The following is a 17,339-nucleotide window of genomic DNA, read 5'->3' on the forward strand; positions in this document are numbered from 1 at the left end:
GACCTATTGTAATAATGAGATACACAAGACACTATGTTAAAAAATGAACTTTACAATTGAGGTGGGTGAGGGAGGTGGAGGGCAGGGAGATGGAGGAGTTGAGGAGGTGGGAGGGGAAAAACAAAGGAGGAGGCAACAATGCTCAATAGGAAATGTACTCTCTACCTTGCTCATGTAACTGTAACCCCTCTGTACAGTATTTACAATAAAAGCATTGTATTTTATAATACAAAGACATGTATGAATACTTATGTATATACATCTATAAAAGGTGTTCTTCACAGTGAGAATGGATGGCATATTTAATCTCTATTTCCCCTATATGTAAACTAGTGGCACACAATATTTGTTGGATATAGAAATGGATAAATAAATAATTATCTCTCAGGCCTATGGACCTCCAAATTCACGTTGGGGAAAAACTTTCCTGCTATCATCCCTGTTTAACTTACTCTGGATTAACCAGATAAAGGAAATATATTATACATGCAAATACATTATATGCATATATTTTATACTTATATTGATACTATAGTATATATTTATAAGTAGATTCTTTTAGTTAAGCTCCATAAGGTAGAGTCTCTAGATAGAAATATTGACCCTGGAAGAGGGCCCCAACATCAGACCATCACATTTTCCCCCAAAAGTACCTATGGTAGTGCCTTGAGAGTGGCCCACATAGTAGAGCTGCTCCTGTCCAGTTTTTTCTATGATTAAATTGATTGTAGCTGGAAGGTCATATTTTGCCATCTCATCCAAACTGTTAAGAAAACAAACACAAAATCTGAAAAGAGATACCTATTTTAGACCTGTAAGATTCAAATACAGTCATTGCTCTCATAGACATTCTGCTTTGGTAAAATGAGAGAAGAATAAATGTGATACTATTGTATCTCGGCAAACTTTCCAATTAGGTTTTGGCTGCAATGCCTAACACTTTTAGGAAGTCAGAATAAAAATGTGTTCTGATTTGAAAGTCCTATTGATGATGATTTTTCTGTGAGGCTAAGTCATGTAATTCCATAGTCAATTTACCAAAACCTAATTGTTTTGAATCCTCATCTAAAAACAGAATAACAAATAAATGGATTTGAAAAACTCATCCACTAAGTCAGAATTTTCAGGACAGAGTGTTGGTAATCTTCATATTGATCAATGGCCTCAGATGTTCCTGATCCAGTATATAGTTTGGAAAACACTCACTTACAGAATTACCTTGTCATCTGCAAAACTGCAAGGACACAACACACTAGGGTGTGAAATTGAGAAATGAAAAATGGCTTCCAGAAAGAAAATAGAAATGAGGCCATGGAACACAGGGCTTTAGTGACCTAGAAGGCTTGCTTTTTAGCTCCTGGATAAACACATGAGTTTGTCTCTGTAAGCCAGCAGATCAAGGCTCAGGAAAGCAGATAGCACCCTAGGCACCCATGCAGACAACACTCTTGGTATTGAACTATTCTGTGCCCAGAATACACACATAACACACCACACCACAACAGGAAAGAAGCAGGGATTTGAAAACAAACAGCAATACATAATAAGGGCACTTCTGAACTTAAAAAAAAGCACCATCTGTTTATGTATATAAACAAACAAAATACACAGTTGATTTATTTGGTTCCCTTTTACCTGAAGGCCCAATAGTCAGATGATTTGGGTGAGAGTGTTACGTGTTTCCTGGACCAGGTATTTCCCCTGCTATTTCCCAACCATACATCATAACCGTGATCTGCCAGAAGGAAAGCCAAGCTGTTGTTGGGCAGGTTGCAAATCCAGTTACTGGCAGATGCAAGTAAGCCATGTTGCAGATACACAACAGGCCTGGAAGCTGCAACACAAAGAGAACAAGGATTTCATGTCTGAGCTTCCTCATTGTTCGCATGAGAACTTTTACTTCTTCTATTACAGAAGAGAGATTAAGAGAGAAAAGTTGGTTCCAGAAAAACTTGAGATCTAGTCTTTTCTGACTGCTTTACATAGATAATTGTCTTCTCTATATCTTATTTTTCCTCTTTATAAAATTGAAACTACATATGTTGTATTATGAAGATATTGGAGTCACAGTGCCCAGGTTCAAATCTTTTTTTCTATATATTTACCCCTTTGTGTTTCAATCAACTTACTAATATAAGGGAAATAATAATTAGTACTGTCTGATAGGTTGTTATAAGAATCCGATGATAGTAAAATACAGAAAAACTAATGTTAACTGTTATTTGTAGTTATGGTATTTTATTTCTCAAGAAGGAGCTTATTGCCAAATTTTAATTTTTTTCTGAAAACAATAAAACAATAATACAATGCCATTTGTTAAAACCCTGGCAACTGTGCTAGATTTTATAGGCACTATTACATTTCATTTGAATGATTAGAAAACAAAGTGCAAGGTTATATGTAGAATTTCACACAATGTAAAATAGTTGATTTGATGTTAATGCTCATTCCCCATGTAGAATTTTAATACCTTAAGAAAGATTAAAGAAAAATAAGGAAATTGGAAAGAAGAGGGACTAAGTTTTTCTTCTCCTTTATAAATCTACTGGGAACGATGTAAATTATTTGCATATGAGCAGTTTGAATTTGTATACAAATCATTTGTACAAACTTGTTTTGGTACCTCAAGACTCTATGGCAGGAGCTGGAGACCTGGCTCTGGCAGTACAGTGCTTCCCCCTGAGTAGAAGCCACAGCACTGCTCCTCTACCCCAGTCTGCCCCCAAAGGAAGAAGACTCTATGTCAGATCATTGTCAACTGACATCCTGAGATTATGGAGGCTAACTGAATTTTCAGAGTGACTTCAGCTTTCTGAGTGACTTCAGCCTTCTGGAAGCTAGGAACTCAGTTTCCCTCAATTGATCTACAGTTAGATAGGGTAAGTAGATGTTATTCCCTGATAAAGTTAAGCACTGCCAAGTAGCTGCCATAGTCCAGAATCTTTGCTCTGAAGTATTCTGCATGTTTCCATTGAAGTGATTTCATCCAGTACATTTAGGTGCTTATGTATTACAAATGTAAAGATTTAAAATAGTCTCATGAATATTCACAAAATTGATTCGTTATTCTGGGAAATGGAGGGTTCTACAAAGTCAACATCACCTTTTCTTTCACTCTTTCGATATTGGGGTTTGTTCTCAAATGTGCCAAAATATTTTTTAAAGCTAAAATGTGTGAGTGATCTGCTAAACAGCTCACTTTTTTTTTCTACAGAGAACAACTTGTATCATAAGGCTCGTTAATGTACTTTATGATGAAAACTATTAAGGTCATATTTACTCTAAAAGATAAATGTACCGTAAGGCTCTTTAATGAAATTTATGACAAAAACTATTAAAGTCATATTTACTCTGAAAAATAAAATCCCAGTGATGGGCAGAGAAGTAATTATATGCAGATTGATATAGCTAGAAATCATCATAGCAGTTGAAGAGATTATGTCCAAACTTGAATCTGGTAAAAGTTTTCAGATTAGAGAGAAATTTTAGAAGGCAAAATGGATAGATATTGGTAATAGACCACATGCAGGAGATGGGTGAAAGTGATTTTAAGGATGACTCTTACAGAGGTGTCAATAGAATAAGAATATATTTTCTTTTATTATTATGATTCTTCAGAGAAAAAAAGAAAGACATGGAATACAAAAAACCAAATAAGAGAGTATATAAAATGGCTTAAAATTTCAAAGAGTTCTACTGATTAAATAGAAATGTGGGAGTGGTGAAAGAACCATCACCTATTTCAGAACAAAAGCCTTGGTGCTGCTCTCAGGACATCTCTGCTCAGCATACTTTTATTTCGTAACAAAACAAATCATTACCTGTTTTTCTCAGGCATCCTCTTCCGTGAGTAATTCTATAAATTCCAAGGATATAACCATCCTTGGTCACAACTTCATACTTTTCATGAGGATAACCCCAGTAAGAAATAATTTGACTCTAAAAAGGGGAGAAAAATGTAGAACGTGATGATGTAATCTTCTAGTGTTTATACATGCACTGTCATACTTTGAATTACAGTTTAGTTCATCAATCAATGTGTTGGGACAGCACATAATGGAAAATTGGGATGATTTGACAGACTTTCTAGTTGCATGTATAAGTGTGGGCAAGGAGGGGTATGATGACACTACATTCCAGTTTACTGAAGATAACCTCTGGTTTAGCTTAATGTGATCAAAATGACTTTATTGTCAGCATGTTTAGACAAAGATTGATAGCCATCTAGTGAGAGAGACCACAGGGATTATGGAGAACCCTGCAGCTGGTAATCCATGAACTGTTAACAATTTATATGGGAAGGGAGATGGAAGGAAGTGTTTTTCAGAATCTAAAAAAACTGAAGTAGAGAGGGTCATATCCAAAGAGATGCCCTGTCTACATTGATGTCCCAGGACAGAAAGATACAGGGCAATATAAATCTGATCTCATTCTCCTTGTGCCCTCCCATGTCCTGTTCAAGATTTTCACTGACTACATGGATCTGAGAATCAAATCAAAGGTAAAGGGAGCTATTTGATCTAATTCTTACAGGTTAACTTCTTGAGCTGGGGGATGGGAGGTATGGGCGGGGGGGGGGAGGGGGGGTGGAAACCAATAAAGAGTTAGAAAGGTCAACAGAAGTTACCCCATCTGAAAACTGGTAATGTCTTAAGCATCCATATGAGAGACCTCTGAGATAGAATTAAAAAATGGGTAAACTGAAGTTCAGGAAGATTAATAATTTGTCACAGATTGCACACTAGGAAGAGATACAGACAAAAATAATGATAAAGTGAGACATGCCTTTATAAAAAGTTTATGCTTGCTCACGTCAAGCATAAAAGTACATGCATAGGTTAGGAGTTACAGAGGAGAATGGTTAAAAGCCCAGATTCTGGAAACAGATGGCATGGGGCTGAATGCCTTCCTTTCCTTTTAATTATTCTATGAAATAAAACATATAATACGCTGGGCACCAGTGGCTCATGCCTATAATCCTAGCTATTCAGGAAGCTGAGATCTGAGGATGGCGGTTCAAAGCTAGCCCAGGCAGGAAAGTCCATGAGACTCTTATCTCCAATTAACCACCAGAAACATAGAAGTGGTACTGTGGCTCAAGTGGTAGAGCACTTGCCTTGAGCTGAAGAGCTGAGGGACAGATCCAAGGCCCAGAGTTCAAGCCCCATGACAGACAAAAAACAAAAACAAAAACATATAGTAGGTATTTGTCATTTGTCTTCCCACTGACTCCCAGTACCATTCCACTCCCTTTCTGACATGAAAAATTCCTTCTACTTAGGACACTTTGGTTATAAGCTGGAATATCAAAGCTTGAGTTACAAAACCTAAAAACTATAGCTCACAAAAATCAAAGAACTAACTCAAGAATACACTGTAGGAATAATTAACATTAACTTAATAATCTTCTCTCCATTAATCCATAATTAGATGGCAGCTCAAAACACCAGGAAATGAAAATTTGTCATTCCAACTAAGCTCAAATATTTTAACTCTTAGGTTAATCATGCCAAGGAATGGGGAGAAAGCAAAGATTTCATCGTAGGGGTAACTGTTGAAAACTAGACTGGTTATACCAATTGTATCTGAAATAATGATAACTTGATAATTCCCTTTGTTTGTGGGTTTTTCCTCAATCATTGACTTACAATATTCATAGTAGCTTCAGGATTTGTGATACTTCTTTTCTTATAACCATATACAGGTCCAAGAAGAAGCATCCAGCATGTTGCTGCTAACAGCTGCCACATTTGGAGTCTGCCTGAGAAAGGAAAGGTTAAGGTACTTGTCATTGAAGAGAAATTGCACAAAATGAAATTCTGTGTATTTTTTTTATAGCCTTGCTTTAGGAAGGAACAGAAACATACACTTCTAGATTGTGCTTTAGCAGCTGATATACTGAATTATCCAGGATTTATTCCATGAAAAACCTTAAATGGTAACCTTTTAAGAAAAGGAAAGCCGGGCGCCGTTGGTATCCTAGCTACTCAGGAGGCTGAGATCTGAGGATGGCGGTTCAAAGCCAGACCTGGCAGGAAAGTCCATGAGACTCTTCAATAAACCACTTGAAAACCGGAAGTGGTGCTGTGGCTCAAGTAGTAGAGCGCTGGCCTTGAGCTGAAGAGCTGAGGGACAGCACCCAAGCCCAGAGTTCAAGTCCCACGACCGACCAGAAAAAGAAAAGGAAATTAATGAAAGAAGGAAGAAAGATAGGAAGAAAGGAAAGAAAAAGGAGAGAAAGAGAGGGAGGAAAAGATCAGCAAGCAACTGTGGAAAAGAAAGACATACATAGTTTTCAGAGAAAGACATATTAGTGGCTAAATACAAATCTATTACTAGCCATCAGATTCAAATTGTGTGTGTGTGTGTGTGTGTGTGTGTGTGTGTGTGTGTGTGTGTGTGTGTGTGTAAAATGCTGGGTATTGAGCCCAGGACCTTCCTCAAGCTACCTAGACAAATCCTTTACCACGAAGTAGTACTCTGGAACCAATGAATAACTTGTTGCTGTTATTTTCTCTGAAACAATAAGCAACATCTTCATGGAAAGAAATGTGTTAACATATCTTACAATTTAAGCACATTCATGTTTTTCACTCAATAGTTTTATTTTGAGAAATCCGTTTAAAGGATAAAAAGGTCTATATAAGCACCACATCTTAACTTTTTATTTATAGCATGTCTTAGTGTATTAAAGGTTCCAGAATACAATATTATACAATATATGATAGATGAGGAAGAAGAGAATTACTATGATTATGTGTGATATGTAAGGAATCTCAATATGTATTTCTAAGGGGAAAGCAGAATGCATATCATGTGTTCATTTTGTTTTCAACAACAAAACAAATTGTAAAGAAAGGAAACATCATATAGAAAGGCTGAACACTAATTTAAATTATGATCACATCTAGATGGAGACTATTTGAATGATAAAGTCATTTTAAAGTCTTTTTCATATTTTCTAATGTTATTGCAGATATTACTTTGTTGTAAGAAAGAAGCTATTGCTACAATAAAAATGAAGCAGCATTGTGGCCATTATGGGGAAATAGATTATGATTATTTCTTCCTGAGCTTAGAAATGTGGGAAAGTCAACAGCAAACAACCCAATCACTTCACAGAATTATGAGAGAAAAATCTTTTGTACTGTTGTCTTAGAAGATTCAGATCTTGAAATCATGTTAGTGAATATACTCTATTCTGCTTATCTATGCATTTCTTTTCCAGTAAGGGAAAATGGAAGTCTAACCCTATAGAAAAGGGATGAATTTTTCATATACTGATATAATGATCTTCACTATTTTGTTTCATGTTTTCTCTCGGACTTTGCCAAAATCACAATATCTATCGATTAAATATACCAATACATACTAATGTACGTGAGATATTCTACAGTTAACATAATGAATGATATTTAAATTCTATATATAATATGCAACTGTATGTTAATATGTCAGCATAGATTAACATAGCTCAATTGTGGTCATTATTGGTAAAATAGAACCATAACATTTACTATTATTATAGCTATATGTTAACACCTCTTATGTCCAAGTTTTGTGTCAGACATATAATATCTAATTCTGTTCTCAAGATAATTCAAATGATTTAAAAATATTAGCTTATATTATTTAAAATGAAACTGGCTCCTACAGAGGTCAGATAATCTGTTGGAGGTAAACAGTCGTGGAAGTAAACTCAACTCAGATTGCCTGGCTTTGGAAGAAATGTTTGTTTGCACATTCTATATGGATTGACTAAGGCATTCTAGATACATGCTGGATGAGTGTTTTTCTGTCATAAGTAGACCACATCTGCAAAATGATCATTAAATACAATGGGTGAATGGTGAGGTTGAAGGAGAATATATTTGATTATAACGTTTTATATACCTGTGTAAAAATGCTGGAGGAGATGAGTCTAAATAGAATACATTGTATACAATATAGACTTATCAAAAAAGAACTCCCTTGTATGATGTTAAATAAGAAATGTGGACAAAGTCTCAAATCCAGTGAAAACTCTTAGACACCGTAGTGGATCAATGGAGTGAAAATCATCTTGGGGCAGGACAAGCAGAAGTTGTCCAGTAATCTATATGTTAAACTGTCCTTACAGGTGTTTCCTATGCATTTCCAAGTTTGAAAAATAACTGGACTGATTGTACTCCTTGAGAAGATCAACTATTTCATTTCCATTCCTCTCTGTCCAAGATCTAGCATGGAGGTATTTATAAATGTTTGTCAGATAAATAGATGGGTGAGTATATGATTAGCTTATTTAATCTTACTATGTCAAATAGATTCCAGATTGTTTCATACTTTTCTCACTTGACTTCATTTTAACCTTTCCTCATGGGTTCCTCCCTGACCATAAGCTTTGAAAATTGTCCTTAAATCAGTACTGTATCTTAAGGTCAGGTAATAGTAATGTCTTTAAAAATGCCACTGACTATTTAGATGTTCTGGTATTTAGCTGAGCAATTTATTTTGAGATTTCTGAGTCACAATCACTGGCAAGTGAAGTTAGGGTCCTTGCGGTAGTACAGATTAGCTCTCTTCTGAAATGGTTCAGTTGGAGATCCCATGGGAATTCGTAATGGTGCAGGGAGAAAGGTATCCACTGGCTTGCTCAATATACTGCTTGTAAGAACTGAAACCTAGTCTTAGGCAGTGACCCAGAAAGGTCGTCTTTGTGGCAGCTTGTCTTTTGCAGCCACAACACAGATTCTATCAGCTATCTTTGTTTTAATCTTTCCTGTAATGGAGCCTCTGTGTACCATTTTTTAAAGGAGTGGTAGGCCCAGTCCAAACAGCTCCTTTTCATTCTAGTGTTGTGATGATCAGCTTGGCCCTATCTGGGTGTCACGATAGTAACTATAATTATTATAGCTGTAAAGTCTGGTGACTGATGTCCACTTTCTTAATGATGTCCTTTTTATTTCTTTGACTTATTTCCATGACAGCTCCTTGATGAAGGTTGTCCTCTACAGTGTCCTATATCAGTGGATTTCTGGTTCACAGTAGGTCTATAAAGATGATAGACTTCCAAAAGAGTAGATATTATGAAGAGATCATCAATCTTTAATTATGAGATTTCCATCCTCTGTACCGAAACTGAGCCAATATAGATTATCATAGATATACTCTGTAATGAGTTATATGGCTTTATCACTCTGAAACAGAATTCATACTGCTTCACTGCAAAATAGACTCCTAGGGATATTTGTTCAAAGGTCTTATATGAAAATGTGCTAGAACACATATATGCATACACACATGTGTGCATAAGCATCTATATCATTCACTACACTTGTGTATATAAAAGTTACACATGTGAGACTTACAATGTCACAGGTAAGGCTTAGGAAAGTGTTAATATCCAGTTGTTAATTTTGTTTATTCTGTTTTCAAGTTTTATTGGCCTTATCATTTATTATTTAAGTGAAACCAACTAAACATAAAGGACATTTTAGGGGAAAAAAGAGGAGTAACCCCAAATCAGAACCAATTTTCAAAAGTTTCTTCAGGCACATCCCTCCATAATGGAGACCCTGTACGAACATATCTGAATTTATATGGAAAAACAGAATATGAAGAATGTGACAAATTATAAGATTCTACAATTGTTCAGAGAGCTCCCTTCTCTAATAATCACTATTTTTTTACCTGGAACTATGATAGCCAGGGTGAACTGTGCAACTGTCAAAAGAATATTGTCTTGCTGCATCTTTGTTTTCATACTGAATTTATATATATATTTTAGATCAAATACAGATAGCTCATATGTAGGCAGTTCTCAGAAGAAATGCCTCTGACACACAGACATTGATGAGGAAAGCAGTGACACTTATTGCTCAATGAAACATGACCGGAAATTATAACGATTTTTGATTGCCTGTGTTTCATTTTCCTATGACAAGATTTATCAATGAGATATGCAATTAGAGCTTATGACTATGCTCAGGAAGCATTCATGATTAACCCACATTCTAATTCTCTAGAGTGCTCACTTATGAAAGGGAGAATTGAACAGACTAGGCAGGCACAGATACTTTGGTTTGACAAACATAAAGGCAGTGTCTACAGATGGCTCTGTAATGAATCTGAATTCACTCACTTGTCAAGAAGCTAATGAGAACTGCTTTCTGATAGATTTTAAGTTTGAATTTGGGCTCTGTCTTTCAGAGCTTTCAGATCCTCACCCTCAGAGAGCAGAACTGACTGACCAGTGACCACAGCTCTACATTTCCCAAATCTATCACTGCATTGTCGACAAGTGCGGGCTCTCATTGTTATTATTAGTTGTGTGACTTTGGAAGTCCATTTAATTTCCTGACACTTAGTTTCTTTATCTATGTCACTGAAATAATACCACCTACCTATAAGGTTTAGCATATGATTATACGAATGATGTGACAAATAAGATGGCACATAATATCTATATCTATAAAATATCTGATGATTCCTGGCTCTTAACAAAGACATATATATATATATATATATATATATATATATATATATATATATATATATAGCTATAGCATCTCTACTATTTAGTGATTCTTTCAGGTATGTTATATTTGGCTCTCTAACTGATCTGTGGGCTATTTAATAACAACAACAGCCATTTATTTTCTGCCTATATTTAGAATGTCGTATGCTTAGCTTTTGGTACACAAGGTATCAGTAGGCATAGAAAACACTTGAGCTATGTATTTCTCTATATTTTCTAGTGAGATAATGGCAGAAAACTATGACCACAATGCTTTCAGCTTATTTTCATTCTGCAGATAAGATAACATCACTTCTTCAGCTGTGCAGAGAACAGAGGAAAGAAAACAAGCCAAAAGCAGGGTATCAAATGACACTGGTATTAAGGATGAGATACTGAACTAGATTGATAGTAGTAATAATTGAAAATTAAAGGACAGGACTTGTCAGACTATACAAAAAAAGTGAATTCCAACCACATGCTCTCAATGAGCAGCACATTTTGGCTATCAAGTATTGAAAGTGAAGGCAATAAAATACATGCCATGTAAAATATATACCATGTACAGAGTGTGCATGTTTCTGTATGTGAACCCAGGTTTTCATCATTAAAATTTTTACCTTTCTTTCAATAATGTACAGATTTGGGGTGCTGAAGTTAATACCTCAAAATGTAAAGCTCTAGAGTGCTGCATATTTCAGACTAAAAGTGCTTGGAAGGTTTTAGCAGTACACTCAAGCAAACCATGTCTCACCTCCCCCTGATTTTCTATTTCTTGCCCTTATTCTGCCTGGAAGCAAGTTACAAAATACAAAATTCTTCTTTCCTAAGGGAAGTCATAGGAACCAGGATACTTACCCCGTGAAGTAAGCTAGAACAAGTCAGTCTCTCCTTCTCATTTATCATTCAGAGCACATCTACATTATAGCTCGAGGAAGGGAAGCTACATAGACAGTCCAAGAAGAATATGAACAGACAACCCCTGTTGGGTTTTTGTCCTAAATCTATTAACATCACACTATATCCTTGTATCCAGTCTTGTTTCTATACAAATGTTCACTTTTCATTGAGTTCTCTCATACAAACGGAATTTTCCCTGAATTTCAAGGGATTCATTTCCCAAACTCTCATGTCACATAACACTTCAATCAAGTACGTACATTTTTTTCATCTTTTCTCTTAGCAACCTGTCCTTTATTGTGAGTATGTTGGCCATGCCCCTTATGATGAGTGACGAAATTCTACAACCTTCCAGCCCTAACAGTGGGAGTCACACGTCTCATTCTCACTCCAGAGCTTGCACATGAGATCCTCTAGCAAGTAAGTAAAAGCTGGCAAAGAAAATGTAAAATTCTTTGGTAAACCAAAGTCACTTTTCTGCCTATGGTGCATAGCCAAGAGTGGCATACAAATCTTTATCTCTTCCTTCACAATTCATATTGTTAGGAGCAAACCACTTCATGAACTAGCTGACACATGGTTGATAAGAATTCCTTGGTTTTAACTTTCCTTCTCTCCTCAAGGTTCACCTTCGTTTTCTCTTTTCCTCTGTCTTTTGGATAGTTTGTCACAGGAGGAGAATCAAAGGGCAAGTCCTTTATAAGGGTGGTATTCACACTCACCTCATAGAGTGTGAGTTCATGGCTATCACTAGGCCAGAGTCTATTTGGACAAACTATGGTCTAGATCATCAGAACAACAGCAACAACAAAAACAGAAGTGATATCTTTCTCATCTTGTTTTATATCCTAGTAGTTTGGTTTTATGATCAAGCAAACCTTTTCTGATGTTTGCTACATCCAGTGCATACCCTCCAGCCAGTCTTCAAGGACTCTGGGCACAGGAGTTACCAAACAACATTCTCTATTTTGGGTCATGCTCCTTCCTTGTCTTAATAAAGGACCTTTAAATCTTAGCTACTGTTGAGTGGTTGGTACTTTAAAGTCCACTGCTAGAAATGATGACTGCAGGCAGAGTATTCAGACTGTCTCCAGATTTTTGTGAGGAATGCTGTTCACAAAATGCCATCCTTAACCATCATTACCACAAAGATCTTTTACTACCTTAGTCTTTCTGCAGGTGCAGTTTTGATATCATGAGTGCTCTATCTTCAGTCCTTCTCTGAGAATACCCATTGATCCACAGAAATGTTTTATTCTCAACATAAAAAGTTATCTTGTGTTGTTTCTATTAAAAGACTTATTGAATTGGATTGCTATTGGAACATATTGAAAAGCCTTTTTCCTGTAAATTAGAAAGACATGTCTATTTGAAATTGCCTAAGCAATGGCCTTAATGTTATTTTTAGGAAAGTCAAATTAGAAAAAAGAAAACACAGAAAACAGAAAACTTTTTTTAGAAGCTCTATGGTCAGATACCAGCTTAATGAAATAATACATTACTGGAGATAATACAGACATTTAACAACAGAAGAATGGATATATGATTGCATTATATTTATGTAATGGAATATTACTTATTGACATACTCAATGGTATGGATAAATCTTACAAACACACTGAGGAATAGAAACTAGACCCCAAAGGAAACAATATTCTGTATTTCCTTCTTGTATGTTGAAAACAGATCCTATGAATGTACAGTAATGGAAGTATTTGCTTTGTGGTGGAGTATGTTGGATATACTGATCTTGATCTCAAAATCAGATATTCAAGAATAGCTAGGATTATAAGCATATACAACTGTGCCCAGCACAAAAATAGTTCTTGATTCATAACTATGTTATTCATAATAGAAAGCTCTGGAATGAGTTCAAATAATTGAAAGGCAATTCACAAGCATAGCTTCTCAGCATTTATATCTACTCAAAATATGGAAAAGGTTAATGATAATTTTTTCCTATTATGTCAATAAACAATCACCCTTGAACATGAGTTACAAACCAGTAACAACATCAGGAGAGTCATTGCTAATAAAATTTTACTTTTAAATGCCCAATCATTATACATTAAATTTTATTGCCTGTAATTCATTGACTAATTTTATAAAATTAAAGTAAAAAGTCACTTAAAATGAAAGAAAATGGAACTTTATAGTCTCAGGAAATAAAAATTAATTTCAATGCATATGCACTTTTTAGTCACAGACAAGGATCTATTCATCCATAAGAAATGTACAAGCATACAAATACATTACAATAGCTCTATATTTCTAGTAATACCTCAAACACCTATAGAAAAAAGTAGAATAAGTATGTGAATGTAAAGAGAACAAGAAAAGACATAAAATTTCATTAAGTAAAGGAGTTCAGTTGAATAAGGTGATATTTTTTCACTGAATGATTTTAGGTATTAAATTATTGTTCTGTAGGATTTATTACAAAATTATGTAAATTTCCAGGATTATAATTTATTATGAAATTTATCTTTATTAAAATTATGACAAAAGAGTTCCTTTTGTAGATCTAAAATGAGTAATCACTTACAAAGGTTTCTATCATTTATTTGTGGTTCAAAAAGCAAAAATAGTGTCTCTGTGTGTCTCCTTGTATGTGTGTCTGTCTCTCTGTTTCTTCCTGGGTCTGTCTCTGCATGTGAGTGTGTGTGTGTGTGTGTGTGTGTGTGTACGTGTGCATTTGTGTGTGTGTATGTGTGTGTTTCTCTCTCTGTCTCTATATCCCTATAAGACTTCCCATACTCTCCTAGAGTGTGCCCCTAGCCTTCTGTTTATTTTCCTTTTATGTCTGTTTGTCGGCTTGTCTGCTTGTTTACTTAATAAAACTCTGCCAAGTTTTCTTACATAAAAAGGAAAAGTAATTTTTAAGAACTAGTTGCATTTATTATTAAAATTTCATGTATGAAAAATAAGAGCTAAAAAGAGTATGTCTGTAAAAAAACTAGACCTATCAATCCAAAATTAGAATGATTATATTAATTACTAGAAATGTGTTTCTTCTTAATTTACTTAGGGTTTATATATTTTATATAACTTATACCTTAGTTTACTTAGAGTTTATGTGTTTTTCCTTAATGGCTGCATTTTTATTTTGTTACATTGCAGTTTCCAGCTATTAGTATTGCCATCCTATAATAGTCAATTAATCATTTCTGCCTAGTTAACAGATTTTTGACAGTGATACAAGTAGCTAGATCATTTCGCACATTTTAGCGTCTGCCGTATTTACTTTTATTTGCATGTTATTTTCAAAATGAAACCCACTGGACATTTACAAAACTTAAATACTATTTTTCCCTTCCTAGGTGTCTCACAAAACTGGTATTATTAACCTTCTATTCAAAAACAGAAACTCATATTTTGCTCTATTAATAATTAGGTTAGTGAGAAACTCTTTCTGAATTGGTACTCTGTTTCCCTAGCCCATAAAGCAAAAGACTGAGTGAGTCAGAAAGACTGAGGATACTATTTACAAGAGAATGAGTCAAACTCTATACAAGAGGATATCCAGGATCACATCTTTACACTGAAGGAAGGAAGACCAGACAGATTTGGTGGGATCTTCTTTTAGGTCAGAGGTCAGTCCCTCTGTGATCTAATCCTCTGGGTAGAGTAGCACAAGTTAAGATAAAAAGGACTTTAGGATGAATGAATGAGTAATACAATGTCCAATGAAACAAAAAATGAATAGTAAACAACTAAAGAGTAAATATTCCATGTTTTCTATCACACAAAGGGCAAGACACTTGTTTTACCTTGCACAATAGGCTGTCAAAGATAATTGCTTTGAAATGGTAAATTATCAAAGGAAATATAAGTAACCGAGAAAGAGCTGTGGAAAAAATAACTTTTTCCTCTATTTCTATCTGATTTATTTCATGGATGGAGAATGTCTGGCAAAACAGCTTTCTTAATTTTAAACAGAAAATAAAGAAGGGTTTATAAAAACAAAATCCACACCTACTTGGCCTTCACATATAAAACTAAAAAACAATTGCTTGAGCTGCCTATGTTTGGGAGAGTATTACCCTATCACTTTGATTCGCCCTCATTCTACAAATAGCTTTCAACTCAAGTCTGCAAATACAAGGTGAGAGGAACATGTAACTTTTAAATATCATCTACATTATTGAGAATCAGCTTGTCACTTGTCACTCAAAATGATGTGTCCTTCAGAAATTATTAGAAGGGTGTTGATAATTTCCAAGGAGGAAGGCCAAGCATTTTTTAACCAATCATTGAGCCCCACACTAGCATGTCAATGATTCTAACCTTAATAAATAATATTCATGTTCAAGATCATAGGAAGAAAACAATAAAGAGATTTAAAAACAAAATTTCTACCCTGGCGCCAGTAGCTCATGCTAATAATCCTAGCTATCAGGAGATTGAGATCTGAGGATTTCAAATTAAAGACAGCCTAGGCAGACAAATCTTTGAAACTCATCTTCAACTGATCAACCAAAAGCTAGAACTAGCGGCCTGACTCAAATGGTAGAGTATCAGCTATAACTAAGAGTAGGGAGATTGAAATCAAATTCAAAAATGAAAAAATAACTGAAAAAAATAAATACTTTTTAGAGACTTCCAAAACAGACTCTGAAAGATAGTAAATAATTAACTTAGTCTGATATTTTATTGTTATTATCCAACCATTTTATTATTGTACAATTAAATTGGATAATTTAATAATTAAAATATCACCTAAACATTATTTCCTGAATCTCTACATGCACAATCCCAAGGAAAGATCCATAAAATTAGCCATAAAATTATCTATGGCTAGTTTTCCCCTGGTATACACTGTAATATGTTCTATTGTAGAGATTTAGATAAAGTGATACCTACTTTCTAAATGCTACAGCTTTATAAAAGGAAAACATACCAAAATGTCTAGAAAACTTTGCAACATAAACTCACACTCCTGAATGATTCCATAGCCTTTCAATCACTTGCTTAACTTGGAAGATTTTAAACTCAAGCTTCCCGGTGAACATTTAAAGTTCTTTAACTCCAAAGATTTCCCATGTCTTTGTGGTTCGCCATGACCAACCCTCCCTTCAATAGAGCAATCATTATTACCAGATCTCACTTCTCTGAAGGTCTGCCTTCAAGTTCTGAGAGAGCTTCGGACTGACCCAGCTCCTTTCTTCCAGAGGTGTCTATCAGTGAAACATGCACAGTTCTAAACATCTCAGAGAGTGTTGCAATCAGAAATTTCACAACTGGAGGCACATGAATCATGGCTTTGAATATCGTGGATGCTAAGGAGAGACTCTTGTTGGGTGAGTTCTGAGCCAGTGATGAAGAAAAGAGTGATAATGGAATTAAAATGCTTCTGCCTGCCAAGCCACTCCTCCAGCTCTGTGCCTCAATGAATAGATGAACGAGAGCTTCTTAGCACAATATAGACTCACACCCCATGTGGCTGCAATAATGTTCATCATGTAAGCAAAGCATCTCTGCAATTCCTTGTCCATTCTATTGCAATACCTCAATGTTAGGTTCCTCATTATTGTTTTTGGGTTCTTATACTGATATGTAAATAAAGTACAAGAACTGGCAGAAAACACAGCATGCATTATACAGAATTTTGTCTTGTTCCTACAGTGCATATCCCCTAAAGTCTACAGATAGCTAAGGAAACAACTAAAAAGGACAAAAAGAACATTAAAAAACAAGCAACTGCCAGGCACTGGTGGCTTACACCTGTAATCCTAGCTATTCAAGAGGCTGAGATCTGAGGATCACTATTCAAAGCCAGCCCTGGCAGTAAAGTCTCCAAGAGACTTTTTATCACCAATAAATCACTCAAAAAATGGTATTGTGGCTCAAGTGGTAGAGTGCTAGCCTTGAGCATAAACAGCTTCAGGGAAAGCACCCAGGCTTGGAGTTCAAGCCCTACAACTGACATGAAAAAACAAAGCCC

General features: G+C 35.3%; 1 protein-coding gene across 1 annotated transcript in view; it reads right to left on the reverse strand.

The window, feature by feature from the left end:
* The window catches only part of Lipk (lipase family member K), a 30,558-nt gene extending 13,873 nt beyond the window's left edge, over nucleotides 1–16,685 (reverse strand). Inside the window, exons 1-5 of the mRNA XM_042689482.1 lie at nucleotides 16,493–16,685; nucleotides 5,649–5,761; nucleotides 3,822–3,939; nucleotides 1,636–1,834; nucleotides 654–763 (exon numbers count right to left, since the gene is read on the reverse strand). Coding sequence (XP_042545416.1) covers nucleotides 654–763; nucleotides 1,636–1,834; nucleotides 3,822–3,939; nucleotides 5,649–5,750 — 529 coding nt within the window. The 5' untranslated portion in view covers nucleotides 5,751–5,761; nucleotides 16,493–16,685. The remainder of the gene's footprint in view (nucleotides 1–653; nucleotides 764–1,635; nucleotides 1,835–3,821; nucleotides 3,940–5,648; nucleotides 5,762–16,492) is intronic.
* Between the last annotated feature and the right edge of the window lie 654 nt (nucleotides 16,686–17,339).

Source organism: Dipodomys spectabilis, unplaced genomic scaffold (assembly GCF_019054845.1).
Source record: "Dipodomys spectabilis isolate Male_0828 unplaced genomic scaffold, ASM1905484v1 ptg000125l, whole genome shotgun sequence".
NCBI lineage: Eukaryota > Metazoa > Chordata > Mammalia > Rodentia > Heteromyidae > Dipodomys > Dipodomys spectabilis.